The 17858-nt window shown below is 46.5% G+C and overlaps 2 protein-coding genes across 3 annotated transcripts; one reads left to right on the top strand and one right to left on the bottom strand.

The window, feature by feature from the left end:
* Nucleotides 1-3320: 3320 nt before the first annotated feature.
* LOC6551481 lies at nucleotides 3321-4437 on the bottom strand. Its single transcript, XM_001978478.3, has one exon. The coding sequence runs from the start codon at nucleotides 4353-4355 to the stop codon at nucleotides 3612-3614; it is 744 nt and encodes a 247-aa protein (XP_001978514.1). The 5' UTR covers nucleotides 4356-4437; the 3' UTR covers nucleotides 3321-3611.
* A 7061-nt stretch (nucleotides 4438-11498) lies between these two features.
* LOC26526504 lies at nucleotides 11499-15715 on the top strand. 2 transcript variants are annotated; one of them, XR_003408044.1, is made up of 6 exons: nucleotides 11499-11551; nucleotides 11616-11813; nucleotides 12537-12730; nucleotides 12813-12909; nucleotides 14117-14407; nucleotides 14500-15715. XR_003408044.1 is itself a non-coding variant. In XM_026981874.1 (5 exons), exons 3-5 carry the CDS (start codon nucleotides 12611-12613, stop codon nucleotides 14272-14274), a joined length of 375 nt encoding a protein of 124 aa, XP_026837675.1. In that variant the 5' UTR covers nucleotides 11499-11551; nucleotides 11616-11813; nucleotides 12537-12610; the 3' UTR covers nucleotides 14275-15715. The 2 variants fall into 2 exon arrangements, 1 of the variants encoding a protein (XP_026837675.1); XM_026981874.1 differs by having other exon boundaries at nucleotides 14117-15715.
* The last annotated feature ends 2143 nt before the right edge of the window (nucleotides 15716-17858 follow it).

The following is a 17858-nucleotide window of genomic DNA, read 5'->3' as shown; positions in this document are numbered from 1 at the left end:
GATACATTGTTTTGAAATAAGATGATGATGGTGTCTTTTTGTGGCAACCAACCAAAGTTATCATATCATCAGACTCACCTAAATATCAAAGTCGTACAACTTTGCGCATTTTGGGTTCCTTTTATGCGACATGCGACTTGTATCGAAATTTTAATACCCTGTGATAAAGTGTACACTGTGAGCCTAAAACCGGAGCTCTGAATGTGACATCCTCGCCGAGTTGGACGGTCCATAAATTCATCAGCGCCTCTAAATGGCTTAAATGTGGCTTAGATGGCCACAGCTGTTTGGTGGCTAGCTGGCTGGCTGGCTGGCATTAAAACCGCAAGATGTCCTAATCCCGCCGATGGATTTACTAGGATTTAACCACGCCCACCGCCCGCTCTCCATCTACCCCGCCCCTCCCCACCCCACCCCGCCACGGAATCCCTAATCTGGCCACTTGATCCCTACGCACACAAGGAGTGTAAGGTATGTACGGTTGGGCAGATCCGCGTTAATCTTCGACCAGATTTCACACCGCAGAGCACGCGCCTTGCGGGGGGAGGGGTTAAGGGGTTGCCGATTAGGCAAATCTTCTGAGGATTTCAATTCCATGGATTCAATGGATTCAATGGATTCAGTAGACTAGCAGACTAGTAACACGCAACGCGAGCAATCCTCAATTGTGGCCAGATTGTAATTAGAGCGGATTGCGCTGCCAGCGGCTCATACCTAAAAGGGCCTAAGATCACAAATCTGGGCCATCGGATCGGGCAGCATTGTGCATACTGTGCTGAGGTCCTGCCGCAGGACCAACCACTTCAGTTTTGCTCCTGTTCAGCCTCGCGCCTCTTGTTTTTCCGTACCACTTTGCTTTGTCCGCCACTCGACGAGGCTCAAGTGCCGCGTTGGAGTCAGCCAAACACTTGCGGCTGTCAAACGGCAGCAAAGTCCCTTGGCTTCCTCCGCACCTCGTCCATGTCCTTGTCCCAGGACACACGGTAAGTAAAGTGGCTGAAAACCGTACATTTTCACTGATAAGATTCGTGCAATGCAGGCGGCACTTGCAAATTCAACTATTGAGATTCAATTGAAGATCTAGGCATGCAAAGATAGTTTAGACAAATTTAGTTTTCAACAAATAGCAAGCTTATGTAATAGAAAACTCCCATACGCCCAGTCGCAGCATAAAGTTTTACAAGGAAAACTTTGTGTGCCAATATTGATGTGTTTTCTTTCGGTGCCAGTCTAGTGGCTCTTAAATTATGCATACGCCCGGTCCGGCCCGGAATAGTTTGAATTAACCCGGATATTTTGCTCGTCCTCCTCCACGTGCTAGCATGCTAACAGTTTGACACTTTAAAGTTTTTGCCCCTGTAGTTGGAGAAGTTCATGGGGGAGAATCGTCAGGAATTGTGCCAGGTTCCAGGGTCAATGTCGGCTTGAATATTTCATGGACTTGGGCAGGACAGAGGTTAACTCACAATGGGTCCGATTTAATGGGTGGAAAAAGGTGTGCGGAAGTGACTGGCAAATGGTGGTCTAGAAGAGGATTTGGCCATTTCATGTTTTAGTTTAACTGCTCATTATCATTTGCTGAGGGATTCATTTTCGCGTTTTTGCTCACATTTTATGATGGTCTCGCAATGAATTCATAGCTTGGCAAGAATATAATACATTATTTCAATTTTCCACACTATAGAACGACGCTCTCATCTCCATTTTATTTCTTTGCAGTTTCCTTGCCCATAAATTCCCTATGAAATAGCGCCATTTACTATTTATTATTCCGCCAGATGGGCGGAGCGAAAAAGATGGAAAATGGAACAGTCCCTGGAGCGAGGTTCTGTTTTTTTGGCTTCACTTGTTCTTTATGGCAGCCAGCAGGCCAAGAGGAAAAACTTAATAATTCTACATCACTTTTATGTGCAGCTCATGAAAGTCGGGCGGCGCAAAAGTTGCTGCATTAAATAAAGAAAATTGTAACACATCAACGCGGCTTTAATTTCGACCCTGTTCTTTATTCTCGAACTGCAAAGCTTTCCACATTTTCCTACATACTCGTATGTATCTTGTGCGATGTGAAAAGTTTTGGAGTGGGTGAAAAAGTGTGGCAATAGTCAACGTGGCACTTACTGGCCAACCTTTTCGCCTTGCAATTAGGTGCAACGCCGGTGTGCCCCTCTCTTTTGCCTGACATATAGCGCTCTCTTTCCCCTGCCATATACCCCTCTCTGTTGCCGCGTAAAATTATTTAGTGCACAGTGGTCGAAGGCATTGATTGAATGATTGAATGGCTGACTGATTGCTGCAACAATTGAGAGTCCGCACCAATTATAGCAACTCACCGATGCGAACCCAACTACTTGAGTAACCCAGCAGTCCGTCTCTCTCACCCGCCACTTTACACATTGCTGCCATCTCATTCCTTTGTCAAGGGGCCAAAGGAGCGGGAAATATGTCAGGAAAATGCGAGGACCTCAGGTGCGCCGAGGGGGGCAGGGGATAAACTTAAGTGGGCACCCGGACACTTGACAAGCCACTAAAATCGATACTGCCCACCGACACCCTGTAAACAAGGCAGGGTAGTCGGATTTCCAGCATTGGCTTCCAGTGATTGGGCACAAAATGACCCAGAACTGCCTACTTAGCTGTAAAATTACGAGAACATTCAATTGAAATACATTTCGCGATAGCTAGCATTTATAATTGAACCACATAACATATTCCCAGCCAACCGGCTACACAAATTAAAAATGCAAACAGCCAAATATTCGCAAAACCGCATATCGTAATCCATATTCGCTTATCTCTGGCTTCGTTCTATAATTTTCCATTTCAATTTAGATTGGCTTTAGTCGGCCTGCGCTAATTAATGCACATTTATCCGCGTAATTACGCGCGGCGTGCTACCAATTCTTTGCATCGATTTGAATATGAAATGAGCCCCAAAACTTCGGCTTTTCGCCATTCTGCGGACAGCCTTCTCTGCGGTTTGTGGCGGCTGTTGAATTTCGAATCATCAAAGCCCAATTAAAACATTTTGTGGCCGGCAATCAGTTAATGCGCTGCGATGAAAGTTCTGCAAACACGACGCTTGGCGAAAGCAAATATTACATTTTCATGAGCAAAGCATCCGACATTTTATTGGGAAATTCATCCTGATTAATATCAGTATTTTATGAAAATTGTCTGTAATTTATGTTGGCTTTGCACTTTGTCTAATCAAGTATTTTTTGCAGGAATTTTTCTACATTTAATTACTGGCAACTGGTTGCTCTTTGGGAAAATGGCTTTGCCGCCTCTAATTAGTTTGATTGAAAAGTCAATAGCTTAGAGTTTGTCAAATATATTTGCGAGCATAATTTGATTATCCAACAACGTACACATCGTTGATTGTCCTGTCCTTAAGTCTAGGTTGTATGATATACAGTCAAAAAAAAGGTGCATATTTGTAAAATCGCTTGGGCCGAATTGCCATTGCTGGGCAATGCAATCGAGCGGGCTTGTAATTAATATTTGTCCAACTGTTTGACAGCTGGCACACCTGTTGCCAGTCCTCGCCGGGATTCCACGAATCGGCAAACCATTCCGAACCAGGCGGAGATGGAGCGATTGGATGGGTCGTCTCACAGATCTGTGGATATGGTGTGCGTGTGCCCGGCCAGCAGCTGGTAGGTGGTGTACAGGGGCTCCTCCAGTGGTTCCTTCTCGAGATCCACCTTGAACCGCTTGGCCGCACTCTCCATCTCCTCCAGGTCGCTGAAGCCCGGAAAGCTGACGGGGCAAAAGTGGCCGGCAATGGCCTCCGGAATGTGGGTGACATTGTGCAGCATGTGCGCCGGTGTCGATTGCAGATAGTTCCTCCACTTCTGGTACGAAGAGGCAGGCATCTGACCATTATCCCTTCGGTGGCAAATCGGCGACGAGGTCTTGGGCATTATGCGCTGCGCCTGCTGCATCATGTACATCTCCCACTCCAGGTTGCCCACCATTTGGCTGGCTTCTGTGGATTCGCGGGAGGACGCACTCATGTCCTGTGTGCGCATAAGCACTCCATCCTCCTCGTCGTGCTCCTGGCCCTTGCGCGGCGACGAATTGGCGCTGCTGCAGGTGTAGTAACCGCAGGATCTGTCCAGTTGGGGCTGCTCTGCGAAATCATCGCAAATTGGCTGGCTGGCGCGGCTCCAGATGCTGCGGCTCGAGGATGGGAAGCTGCTGCTCCCGCTGCTGCTGCCCACTCCGCTGCTGTTTCGACTGCTGTACAAGCGCTTCTGGGAGCGACTGGACCCGGATGCTCCAGATGCCAGATAGATGCTGCTGTTCAGGCTGCTCAGCTCCTTGAGCTTCAGATTGCTCGCACAACAACCCATGCTTTCGGCTTGTCTCAATATGGGTACAGTGAACTCTGGTAAGATGTTACTCGCTTGACAATTGCTTGTCAACTGTTCTGCATGGCCATAAACCGGCGGGCTTTTATATGTCCGGCAGGTAGAGCCGCGAACTCTGGGTTCCTGGAATCACCCGTACTGCATGCGCTACCTGATTAGTTTTTCAGATATTTTCAGATTTTCTGGCCTAATCCGCGAACGGGATTTCATGAAATCGCGTATTTTATGGCGTACTTTATGGCCCGGCAATTTGGCCAAAAACACGGCGAGTGCGAGAGTGCGAGGGTACCTGAGATCCTGCTCAAAACGTCCTTGATTCGAGCACTTTCGATCTGGCCAACGAGTTAAGGTTGGCCAGTCGTAATGCCTACTGTTGCTGTTTCGTATCTTCTTATTTCAAATATTTTCCTGGCCATAACCCTTTTCGGTTTTATCAGCCTTTTCATTTGCAGAACTATGAGTTATGGCTGCAGTTATATGGCTGATGTACCGACAGCCATGATTTCAGTCATCTTGGTCGTCCTTGGTGTCCTTGGGCCATTGTGTTGGCCGCATCCTTGGTCCTGGCCATGGCCAATTGTTGTGTAAACGCCGTGGCGCAGTCCTCGGAACGCCGTTGACGCCGGCCACAAGTCTCGAATCCGCGGGACATGGAACCTTTTCCCGACCGAATCAAAAACCAGAAATGCCACACAGCTGCACCGACTGCGATCTATTTCGAAAGAAAACTCCTCAATGGAACGGCTCTCCCATTCTTGGCCTCTACGTATTACTCAAGGCCAACAGAAAGCGAATTTGGCATCTGGATGCAAGTGAATATCGACATGGGCAAAATGGAGAATGAAGATTGGGAAAGTATTTCGCACTTCAATGAAGCGCTGGCGATGAATGGCCCTTGGGATTCCAAGTGGGGCTTAAATAGCATTTTCTTTTATACAAACGGATCGCAAAGCTACTTCGGCGAGTTAAAAGTGCTCAACCTTCCTTGACTACTCGTAGTATTCCTAAACTAGACTGAAATTGCACTCAATTGCACTTGAGCAATCAAATTAGTGAATTTGTGGTTTGAACGTAATGTAATAACTACAGACATTTGTTTGCCTAATTTATAATTAAAGCACTGATGCATTTTATCCAGCTTTCTTATGCTTGTGATCTTTATGCAAATTTCAGATAGCCAGACCCAGCCAGGCTAAGACCATGAACACGTGGGATCTGAAACTAGGATACCCTATCTGAGAGCTCGTGCCCCTATGTTATGTGCTTATGTCCTTGTGTACAACGGAATGCAACTGCAGTGGCACGTGATAATCGGTGCCTCCTTTGGGGTCCGTTTGCCCATGGCACTTCTAACAACCTACGGGTTCTGCTTTCGGTTTTAAGGGGAAACAAACTTGGCTTTTGTTTCGGACCAACTGAGCAACTGGCCAACCTCAGGCCTCATTTGACTATCGCACATTTGGTGTTTGCTGTTTTGGTTTCTTGTTGCATTTTCACACGCAATCGCTGAAATTCCCGCATTTTTGGGCTGGGAAAACGCTCAGCGGAATTTCCTCGCCTTTCCCCTATTTTCCTTGACGGAGTTTCCCGCTCTCCGTCTGTTTGGCTTGCACGGCTTGCTTGGCGAATTTGATCCGTATCCTGCATCGAAATATGCATTTGCATCCACAATCATATCCACATTCACATCCGCACTCGTATCCGCACTCGCATCCGCACTTGGCAGTCACGTAATTCGGGCATTTGTTCGCTGCACGTGACGCTTCTCCATTTTGGTAGGTCTCCATGTTCGATGCCAGAGCGGAAACGGAAGTCGAAGAGCTCCAAGTGACCCAAGAATACAGTGAGCGCTGTGCCTTAGAACAAGAGGGAAAATCTGGTGTACTTTGGTCCACTAAAGTGAACAAAGTCAACTATAAAATCTGGAAAAATACACATTTAACATTGTTACATAAGTCACTTCTATTCACCAAATATAGGTATTCTATTCTCTCTGTGTGTGGCATGTGATTTGCCCCTAGCTTCGACTCAGTTGGGCTTGGGAAAATGGCATCTGTGGAGTTGCTAGTAGCGCCCGGAAACAGCTTGAAGAGCATGTAGTAGATGAAGGATACAGATACAGATACAGATACTCGAATGATACAGGGAACCCGAAATTGGGAAAAGGCACGTATGGGAAATGACCCTTGACAATTTAGCTAAGTAAGATGCAAAACAAACTTACGACTTGCTCATTGCCTTTGCATGTGTAGTTTACTCAAGTGCCAGCTCTCATTTTCGTGATGTATTTTCCTTGAGCGAAGTATCTGTACTTGTGCCTTTAACTTATATAATAAAATGGGTTGAAATTCCTTCCTTCACCACCTGCTTGAGGCACTCACATGGGAAACACTTGCCGAAAGTAGCATATTTTAAACTGTAGAGCTCTTAATCCATCCGATACAGTGCATCAATCGTGTATGCAGAGTGCGCAGTTTATTTGCTTCAAAGGCGCAATCGTATCGAGGTTGAGATTCCAAGCATTTGGACAAAATCGCAAGTTTGTTGCTGAAATCAAAGTAATCCATGTCCTGTCGTCCGCAGTGCCCAGCTCCATTGAAAGCTAGTTCGACTTATCCAGTTGACTTGCCATTAAATGCGAACTGACTGGATGCACAGGATGCACAGGATTCCGCACGAAGCCCCTAGGAAATTTCACGAAATTGAAATGCCATTGGCACAATGATTTCGGAGGGGATAAACCGAACTGGGGTGAAAATGGGGGACATTGTAAAATAAAATAAGATGGAACAGCAGGAACAGCATAAAAGTTGAAGCTTAATCAAGTGCTTTTCCATTTGCTACTTTTCCAACTGCCAGCAGTTTACCATTCAAATTATGCTGATGCTCATCTATTTGTTATTTTCCAACATTATGGTTTACTTTATGTGTTGTGAAGTGCTTCAAGGATCCCTTCATTGTTTTCGGCTCAACAACAACAACGTACCTGTTGCAACAGCTAAAAAGTAGACGTGCTATAAAATCCAATGTGGCCCCGATTTTTTCCGGCGTACTGAACGAAGTTGAATGCAACTTTTTGGCACAAGTGCAAGCCAAGCAATTGTCCTGGAATCCGACTCGGTTTTTTTATTGAGGCAGCTGGGCAGGGAGTGAAAAAAACAGCCAAGGATGGGAGGGCCAAGACAATGGCAAGGACATGACCGTTTCCAGGACTCTCGCGGTCGCAGGACATCTGCGATCAGGAGCATCAATGCAATTTCTGTTAATCATTTTCAGTTTTTCCCTCTTTTTACTTTCTGGTGACAACAAACAAGCAAACAGCAAAAAACACAACACAACAAATCATAAACGAGGGAGGAGGGAGGCAGGAAAATTGGGAGGGATGTGAGAATGTGAAAGTGGAAATGAGAATGGAGGCCGCATTTTGTTTACAAAATGCATTTTCCGTGTATCGTCGGCAACTCCTTGGCCACGGCCATAAAGCCATAAACCGTACCGCGTGCTAAGGCCCAGATCGGGCAGGTAGATATCGCATGGATATAGATATGTGTAGATGCAGATACAGATACAGATCCTGAGGACGGACACTCGTACCTCGATGATGATGATGATTCGAGCAGCGCACTTGTTGAAGCCGCGACAGGGTCAAGTTAAGTCGCGCACCAAAATCGCTGGGCGCTCGGAAAGGCCCACCGATGTGCCATCGTGTCCTGGTTGGTATTTCCGCATCCTGTTTGGGAATTTCTTGACGCACTGAGCCGGGGGAAATACAGTGAAAACATCTCTCACTGGACATCCAACGAACGATCCACATGTGTTCCGCAAATGGGCGAGGCTACTTAGGCTCTAATTTCGACAATCACCGATCACCTGATGCCATCGCAGCTGGGTCCTGGATTTGCCCAGGATAATTTGGCCAGAGGACCAGGTGCTCGCGAGTCCTTGACCGCGAGAAGTCGACAAGTTTAGGTCGGCCGTGCAGGTGAATTTGGCAAATAAACCGGCATGAAGTACAGTACCACATTGTGCACATAGTTGCAGACTGAAATCTTTACCAAATCAGAGGAAATTTTATAGTTAATCATGAACCAAAATCTCATAAAGTGAAAAGAAACTACACAAAGCAAACTACGCTCTTCAGCTGTATCTGTATTCAACTACACTCAGAAAAAGACATAGTGCGCTTTATGGGCTCGTAAGTGATAGCTGCAAGGCCCTCCACTAAGTACATCACTTAAGTACAGTTGTGCTCGAATGCCCAAATGCTTCTATGACCGAGAGTGCCCCCAACAATTAGGCGTTCCCCATTTATCCGCCACGCCCCCGCCTTTTGGACTCTGGTTTTACGATGGCCACTTTACGTGCCCATCGCAGTTTTGTTCCTTTTGGCCAGGTTTAAAGTGATTTTGTTGGCCGCCAGAAGAAGGACGCGCTAAGTACTCCATTTCACATCGAAATCCTGGCCAGTTCCCTCTTAGAATTCCTCATCGGGGCTAAGTGGAGCGCCCTTTTGGGGCATGCAACATATTTATATAATAAATGGCAATGAAATGCGTGTAATAGTTTGCAAAGAATGTTTTACAAAGTGCTCGCCTGATGAAGTACTAATAGGTGGGACAAGGACGATGGCATCCCAACTCGGCAACGAGTCCTGCGAATCCTGCCTCATTCCTGGTGAATGGTTTCCCTTTGAGCTTGGAAAAGTCCCTACATGCGTCACATTGGGGCGCATTCCAGGTGAGTTTGTGGCACTTTGGTAAGCGGCTTTGCCCACTACACATGCCACTCCCCCGCCGCCCAGTTCCGCCCCTTCGATTTCGAGTTTCTCGGGAACTCGGAAAATTGGTAAGACGGAAAATCGGAAGCTCGGGAACTTGCGTAGGAAGGGCTGACATCTTGTGCCGCCGTAATCGTAGAAAATCAATAGCATTCCCCCTTTTTGTAATTGTGTTTGTGTTCCGATTGTCGCGCTGCGACATCATACCCCTCGTTTTTCTCCGTGTATCCTTGCCATTGTGTCTGCCCGTGTTTTCTTATGAATTATTGAATGGCTTACGGAGTTTTTCTCCGCTTGATGTTTATTTACATTTGTAATCCGGCTTCCTTCCTTTTTCGGTTGCGCCGCTTTTCACAAAAGTTTTGCGGGCAAAACTTTGGCCTGTCCTGGTTGCGTTTTGCATCTGGAAAAGTCTACGAGCTGCTGATGCGACCCATGTACAGATGCGTAATGTTACACTAAGTACGAGACGAGTTCCACTTAATTTTCCTCGAAGTATTTACGTTACAATTAAGCTTTATTCATGACATAGATAAATTGAGCCTTTAGAGGCTCATTTTTCTGGCTGGCTAAGTATATGCAAATAGTGTTTTTCTTTGTCTCGAGTGCTTCCACATTTAATTGGCTGCAGACACATTGCTCATCTGTCCAGCTGAAACTAAAATCCCACTGAGTGCTGGTGAGTCACAAATTGCGCAAAATGCTTTTGTTAATTGCCGGCTGCGTACTTATTCGTCCTTTTTCTCATCCTTGATCCTTGTCCCTTGGCTACTGATTAAAATTGCATTGCTCCGTTGTTTCTGTGTGTTGTTTGTTTACTCTAATGAGCATTTAATGGCCAATTCCAAACTGGTTAGTTTGGAAAAGCGAAAGCAAGCGAGAGAGAGAGAGCATCGGAAAACTGAGAGGATGGAAAATTCTGATTGCGCTTACCTGCAGCGATTTTTCCTTCCGGTTTTGCACTTCACCCTTTTCCCTAATTTGATTTTTATTACACTTTTCCCAGTTCATTTCAATGTCCGTTGTTTTTTTCCTGTCGCCTTTCATTCATAAATTACGGGGAAATTCTGCAGATAGTAAGGCTGCTTTCCCTCGCTCTCTTCGCCGGAAAATCGCCTCCTTTTATGGCACATCCTTTGTACCGATCCCTGCGGGAATTGCGTATAATTTGCGCATGTTAATTAGCTCATTTCAGCATAGATTTGGGCCCATCGTCGAACACATGTAATTAAGCAAATTAGCCGAGTGAAGCAACTAAATAAATAGTTCATGTCCGCCAGGGGGTGGATGTGCCGGGGGGCTGGCTTTCAAGGTCATTTGCCATGCCCATTGCCCTGAATTCTGGGATACATTTTGCTCGCTGGCTACACTGGCAACAAATCTTGGAGCTCGCTTCGCTCTTAATGAATTTCATGCCTGCTAAAAGATATTGTATCTGCTTATAAGTTGGACTGTGGGCAATTTCCCAAGCCCAACTATGGGCTATATTTTCCTCCGTGTCTTTAGCACTTTGACGAGGATTTCGAGTGGTGTTTGCGGATCCCACCTGCTCGCCGTCTAAGTGTTGGTCTCTGCGGCTGGTTGTGTTGGTTGTGTTGGCTGTGGCGCTTGGCCGCGTGGTTTTGGGCTTCCATTTTGAGAAGGGGCTCTCCTTGGTACATTTATCATTGGAAATCCGAGAGCACACGCATCAACGTCAAGGCCCTTCGCTCCAAGCCACTGTAATGCAGCAAGTAACAACAGGAAGTTGGGTGGATGGAACTTGTGGATCCCAGTGCTGGGATGGTGATCCCAGCCAGAGCGGACCCTCCCAGCTCCTGACCACCCACATTTGCATATGCTGCGGCGTGAGATGTGCACTCGCAGCACTCCAGTCAAAACTTTCAGCGACGTCAGCGTCTGGCAAACTTTTGTATCCTTGGCAGCACCCACACGAACGCAACCCCCAGCCACCAAGTGGAGCAAACCCACCAGCACTTTGGGGCAATCATCTGGGGATAAGCATGGCCATGTACGATCCTTTAAGTGCTCCACAATTGCATTATGGAGGGAATTTCGAAGTGCACGACTTGGCATAATTCCTTGGCTATCAAATCAGTTTGCAGAGTGTTTATTGCATTTTCCTGAAGACGCTGGGGGCGGGGGCGGCGCATTGTGTCCGCTTTTCCGAGCGTGGAATAATATTTTCCACTACATGCCACTCAAGTTGACTTTGCTACGCCTTTCCCTGTTATCAAGCTTCCTAGTTGATTTTCTTTAAAGTTTGCGGTGGCGACTGCTAAAGCTAATTGAATTAAATATGCGAAGTTAGTCACTTACAACATCATTTGCCTTCTAATTGCAGCTGTGCGTCTGGAGGTTTTCGCCGCAGAGGTAACCACAGCAGCGGGTCTTTCAGAAGGTGAGTTCTCCCTGCACTGACCAGCTGCTAATCCGCTTCAATAAATGCCATTTTAACCTCGCAGAATGGGGCTCCGGCTGGCGGGGCACCAATTTCCTCGTGGAGGTCGAGCAGACAGCTCCCATTTCGCCGCCCTCGTCGTCCTCGGCGTCCTCGAATGGCAGCGAGGATTATTTGGGGGAGCTGGGGAGCCAGGAGGTGGACGACGGATTCACAACAGGTGCCACAACTGGAGCCTCCAATGCCACCGCGGTGGAAACAGGTGGGTTGCTCACTCACTTAACTTCCCATTAAAGAGTACACACATTAGGATTTAAAGCGCAACTCCACATAACATCACACATTCAACGCCATGAAAAGTTGTATTTTGAACTGCATCATAAAAGTTGCAGCAGCCAAAACCAATGCCAAACTTTAATTGGCCGAGTTGGAAAATAGTTCGGTCCTGCAACCACGTTTATTGGCCATCAAACAATTTGAAACACTGTATCCCTACTTCTCGTGCATCGCTACCCGTTTGCATCTAGAGAATCCCAGTTTCGGTAATAGCCAATTTCGAATGAGCCTAGATTAGGCACGACTTGGAGGTGTTTCCAGTCGCGGCATAATCATGTTCGAAGGATGTGCGCAACATGCGAGCGTGTATCCCATGGATTTAATTTCCCCTCGCAAATATTGAGTTTTCATGGCACTCGCGCAACTTCAAACACCTGGAAACAAATCCCCGCTGGCGGATTTAGCCCGGTTGCTTAATAAATCCCAATGCCAAATCCCGATTCCTGTGCACCCAACGCAGTCGCAATCCATTTGTTTATCGCGCAGATTTCACGGCGACGCTAATTGAATTCGAGCCCGGCTCCTGAGTTATTTACGTGCGCTACGTGCGACCAGTTTGCAATCCAAGCAAATCCATAAAGCTGGGAGCGCTGTCTGCTTACATGGAAGGTGTACAAATAAACATAACCAAGTGCTCGTTGTTTCGCAGGACCCAAGATCATCGTGCGCACCGAGGAGGTACTGATTGTGGGCCTGGTCCTGGTCCTCTGGGTGGGCGCCATCATGCTCTTCTTCAATCGCTGGGGCAAGATCCGCATGCTGGAGCCCTACCAGCCCAAGTTCCAGCAGCAGCATCGCAGCTCCTGTCCGCTGGTCGACTTGGATGCTGTTACCACGCACCAGGTGAGCTTGACTTTGAATTGAAGTGTGCTTACTTTAATGTATCAGAAAAGCCTGAACATCTACTGATACACTTCTTTTTCAGCGCTCCTCCGTGTCCCGCATGTCGATGGGCATGGTGCACAATCTCAATATGCCGACGTGTCAATTTGCGGCCTATAATCCCAACATTTATGCCAAGGGTATGTACGTCATCTGCTCGCCCACCTCCGCCCGTCCAAAGCAACCCGAATGCAATTAAAATCGAACATCCATCGCGCCACTTGTGCTGCATACTTTTGTGCGTCGCCAGGAGCCGCACAGTGGAGCGAAATGCATGCATATGGAGTACTTTTAGCTGCAAGAAATGCGAGGCGAAGTGATAGTTGTTCCGCTTTTATTTCGACTTAGGTCAACAGCCAAATCAACTCACTTTGTACTTGGCCATGCGCCAAGTGCAGTGGTGAACATATGCAGACATCTGTGGTGCGCAATCCCCTCCAGCTTCGCATGTGCCTTGGTAATCCCTGCAGCAAAGTCGGGGCGAATCGAGATAATTATGCGTAATGTGCGCCATGCGAAGCGTTCGTTAATGGCCACGCCCCCGCCAGCTGGTAAATACAGCATTTAGTTGTAGTCGCTTTCCCGCCCCTTTATCCTTATCTCGATCCTGGCTGTTTTTTTTAATGAGTTGCCAGACAATTAGGTTGCCCGTTGAGCGGAGGCAGCGGAGCGCATGTGAAAGCAAATAACAATACAATTTTAATGCCGCTGCTGGTGGAGCTCCACAACCGCAAGGGCTCCAGATTCGCGAACACCCATCCACATCCACTTCCACATCCACTTTCCCTTCAGAGCTGAGCAATTAAATCCGCGGAAATGCAGGAAACATGCAGGCCCATGACAAGGATGCGCACTTAAAACTGTCAGATAAGAGGGAAAAATAAGAAAGTTAAGGCTAAGTGAATGAACGTTGATTGAGGAAATGTTTATAATGGAAGTATTTCTCAAATTTCAAGATCTGCAGTTCTTAGCAGGCGGTGCGATGGAGAGAAGTTCGAATTTAATTTACTTCAGTTGCAGATTAACCATTTATTTCGGCTGATAATGTGGCTAAATCTGCAGGTTTGGGTCCTCGATTCTATTAGGTTGAGTGGGGCATCCCCAATCGCAATATGAAGATTTTAAGCACCTATTTTGTTGCATTTTTGTATTTATCATGTCTAGTTTTGAGGTGTAAGCAGAACTGCCCGAGTTCATTTAGTTTCTTAAAGTAGGCCTCAAACATTCGCTGGGCAAATCTGCGACCATTCCCTGCCGATGGCTACGGCACCAGGAGCAAGTGTGTGGCCTCCAGCTGCGAGTTACTCCCGGCACTGAACCATTATGCATCATTCTGTGTCCTTCCAGGTTACGTCTCGCATGTTTCGGCGTCGCGTCCCCGCCAGAATTCGGTGTTTGTGGGGGCCAGTACCAGTCACTATCTGATGCCCAGGCCCCCGAGGAAGACCAGGTCGGCGATGGACCTGCACTCGATGGTGCTGGACGAGAGTGCCGAGCAGGTGTAGGATTCCAGGGCATGTCCTGTGGCCAAGGATCCTTGGGAGCGTGTGCTAAGTCAGTCTGTAAGTCGGTGAGGTGTGAGTGCGCGTGTGTGGTCCATTTTCTCTTTGGCCCGAAGTGCAGAAAACATTTGTAGAGGTGCGTGAAAGTATGCCATATATTTTGAGCTTGTCACAGCAAGTTCTTGAGTGGTTCTACAGCTTTCTGATGCACTTCGGTATACTTTTCAGATGTACATCCTACATTCTTAGCTAGCTGCATTACTAAGAACTTTCTATTCTACAGTTGCTACTTTATTTGCTTGCTGTATGAGTGCTACCAAAACTTGCCTTGGTAACAGTACAGCAAACAGTATTCAAAAGGCCAGAAGAGAATGGATTGAGAATGGCGTTTCCTTTGTATTAGAGTGCCTACAATTGAGAGAATTCGGAATGATAGCACTGTCCAACACTGGCAACTATACACGAGCATACTTGCCACTCACAACTAACTCTATTCCATTTCCCAGCTATCTCTGTCGCACACACTTTAGTTTCTGTGCTGGCACAGAGTCAATTTGAGTCAATTTTTTTTGGACCACCTAACACACAAAATGATAAACAAGGAAAGTAATTAAAAACGTACCGAAAATATGTAGAAGTATCTATCTTAGCGTATTCTATTAGCCCTATCCAGTGTTACTCAACGTAGTCCGTATCCTAACCCGATTTTCCTAGCGCGTTTCTCCTACTTCACATTATTGGCTACCAGAGCAAATTGTTAATGATAACATATGTATGTATACACGTTAAGTAAATAAATGTACGAGTACGAGTATCTGCGAAACTGTTTAGTTCGTAAGCCCAAAGCTCAAAATCGGATCAGCATACTCATCAGAACTCCAAACTTGACCAAAGTACCCGTGTTAATATCTTTTCCCAGCACCTCTGTACTGCACTTTAAAATGTATCGTAACTTAAGTAATTTCGACCAACAAAAGCCGGAAAAGTCGCAGATTGGGAGAAGAATGAGGCAGGCGCATATTGGGAGGTGGAGGAGGTGGAAGGAACAACTAACTAACGAAAGCTTTAAATTCCTGGGGTCTCCTGGGGACCCGCAATACCAAAAACCCATCCAGATCGAAGTAAACTAAACCAAAGCTGCGAATTATATTTAAGGCCTATGATAACTACAGACGTGTGTAAGTCTCTACCAAAAGTCTAGTTGAAAATATGCGGATCAATGTACACTTTACCAAAACTAATGGAATATAGCCTCAACTTAAATATAACTCACACACTCAGACAGTTTTTCCCCACAAATCTGAAAGTAAACGAATAAATTGTTGAATATTAATGTTAAATTAACTTGTTTACAATATTTACAAGGGCCTGAGCAAAACCAATTATATATACACTCGTGTAATATATCAAAAACTAAACTATGTATACATCAAATATTTATACATGTACGTATAAAACAAAAGAACAATTATATACATTTTGATGAATTCGATTAAAATTATATTTGAAGCGAAGAATGTCTTTTGAGATATACTAGCCTAAAACTTCTAGTTTGACTGATTCCGATGCAAAAGGAGCCGAATTGAGTCAGGACCCACTCAACGTGCAGATGTCCTTGTTAATGTGTTGGCTAAAATGTTTATGGCAATGGGCGTGCAATAAAGTATAAAGCTATTTGCTTTCGACTCTCAATAATCCGCATTTTTTGCTAGTGAGTGGATGCCCATAAACGGGCAACATTTCGCAGATGTCGTCCCACTTGGCGGTTCGATTGGTTTGGCTTGCTGTTCGGCGCGATTCCAGCGGGGGCTTTTGGCCATAAACACATTTGACAAGGCGGCCAGAACAGACGCGTAAATGGTCAAGAGGGCGGCATGGGCGGGGGGCGTGGCGGTGGGGCCAATAAACGGAAGCCATTTCATGTCTGGCCATCTCGGCCAGCGGGTTCAAGTACGGCTATTTATGATGGCCCAGAGCTGTGCTTTTGGCCATTTGCCGGCCGCTCTTGGCCAAAGTGAGGCCCCTACTTAAGCGAAAAATGCGCTTACTGAATCCTTTGAATGTACGAAGCAGAAAAGACGGGACCACTTCATTTTAATTTAAGTCAGCCAAATCATTAACTTGGCCTGTTGGCCATTTATGTGGACCATTTGGCCAGCACTGGCTGGCCCTTTCAGTGCAACGAATGGAAGGGGAAGGCAGCAGAACGACCTTGTTGCCGCCGCGGGCCACAAATCAAACAACCACCCCGCTGCTCCTCCGTCCAAAGTTCGCAGCTTGCCAGAAACCAAGTGACACACTTTGGGAGGGGCTTTTAAGATTGCGACTACTTGTGCCACTGGAACATGGGCATCTCACACCCCAAACGACTTCATTGAGCTGCAACAATGGAAATTGGACGAGTTATTGCTTCTGCGAATGAGCTCGGAGCTGGAGACTCGGCAACCTCATGTTTGCTGGACTATGCCATCTTGCACAGAAACAAACCATCTAAAAACAATTTCAAGGTTATTAGAGTGTAAAATGATAGTAACGCAAAACGCGTCAACCTGGCAAAGTTGTAGATATTGCTTGCCCTACACGAATTTCAGCAGAGTCAGCGCATAAAATTACTAAACGCAGAAAATATGAACGCATAAAAGAGCCATGAACATTGTTACCACACTCCAAATTTGGCCAAAAGCATAAACTTTCGGCAGCAAAACGTTTAACGACGCAGAGAATCTGCATAACAATGCGAATTAATTTCGGGCACACGACCACATCCACTTGGCAGACCCACTTTGGGGGTCAGGACATGCAAATCTCGGTCGATTGTGTGTCAAAGATTGATTGACATGGCCGTGGAGGCTGCGTACAAATTTAGCCCAAGTGTCTAATCAAAAACGCTCAGCATAATGGTAATTTTTGCGAGTGGGTCGTTTTAGATTTATGGTCTTGTGGGTCAGAACAGCAGCAGATTGTCCTTGTTATTTGGAAACTTCTGGCCTGGAAGAGCGAAACACACTGGCTATTGGAAGGTAATTTTAATTCCGCGGCTAGCATTTAATCTAGCAACCGATTCGGCTGCAAGTTATTTATATTCCCTGGAAAACAATCAGCTTTTCTCTGCGTCTTTCAATTTGCTCGCTGGCGCTTTTTCGTCGTTATCTTTGATTTGTCCACTGAGGGACATTTAAATGGAATTTCATCCGCAGCATCCACGCGTCAGCAGCTGCTGTTGTTGCCGCTGTTGTGGGCACAGCCGCCGGATGCCATCAACGCCCCCAACTCTTGGCAGCGTCTTCGTTTCTGTTGCAAGGACACACACGAAGGCAGGACGCACAGCTATTGCGCACTTGCAATTCCTTTCTCCGGTTTCAGTGCCACTGCCACTGGCATTTCCTCATTTCTCCTTTTTCCCTCGGCAGACGCATAAAATTTTCAGTGCAGCACTCGCTTTTCCCGCTCCGACTTTTCCCGCTTTCCCGGCGACTCCCACATGAGCGATCACTTTAATTGCTGCTGCTTTATTCTGCTGCCGGCGGCCATGAACGCAAATAGGAATTTTGATGCTCCAAAAAAGTGACGGATGGCGGCTGAATATT

The sequence above is a fragment of the Drosophila erecta genome, unplaced genomic scaffold (assembly GCF_003286155.1).
Source record: "Drosophila erecta strain 14021-0224.00,06,07 unplaced genomic scaffold, DereRS2 tig00000126-arrow-pilon, whole genome shotgun sequence".
NCBI classification, from domain to species: Eukaryota; Metazoa; Arthropoda; class Insecta; order Diptera; family Drosophilidae; genus Drosophila; species Drosophila erecta.
Note: the sequence above shows the minus strand (reverse complement) of the source record. Positions and strands in the feature narration are given on the sequence as shown.

Bases quoted from the DNA above. Each gene is read 5' to 3' on its own strand.
- LOC6551481 (XM_001978478.3), bottom strand. From the start codon at position 4,355: ATGGGTTGTTGTGCGAGCAATCTGAAGCTCAAGGAGCTGAGCAGCCTG.
- LOC26526504 (XM_026981874.1), top strand. From the start codon at position 12,611: ATGCTCTTCTTCAATCGCTGGGGCAAGATCCGCATGCTGGAGCCCTAC. The intron at 12,731-12,812 runs GTGAGCTTGACT...CTTCTTTTTCAG, and splicing joins ATGCTGTTACCACGCACCAG to CGCTCCTCCGTGTCCCGCAT. The intron at 12,910-14,116 runs GTATGTACGTCA...GTGTCCTTCCAG, and splicing joins TCCCAACATTTATGCCAAGG to GTTACGTCTCGCATGTTTCG.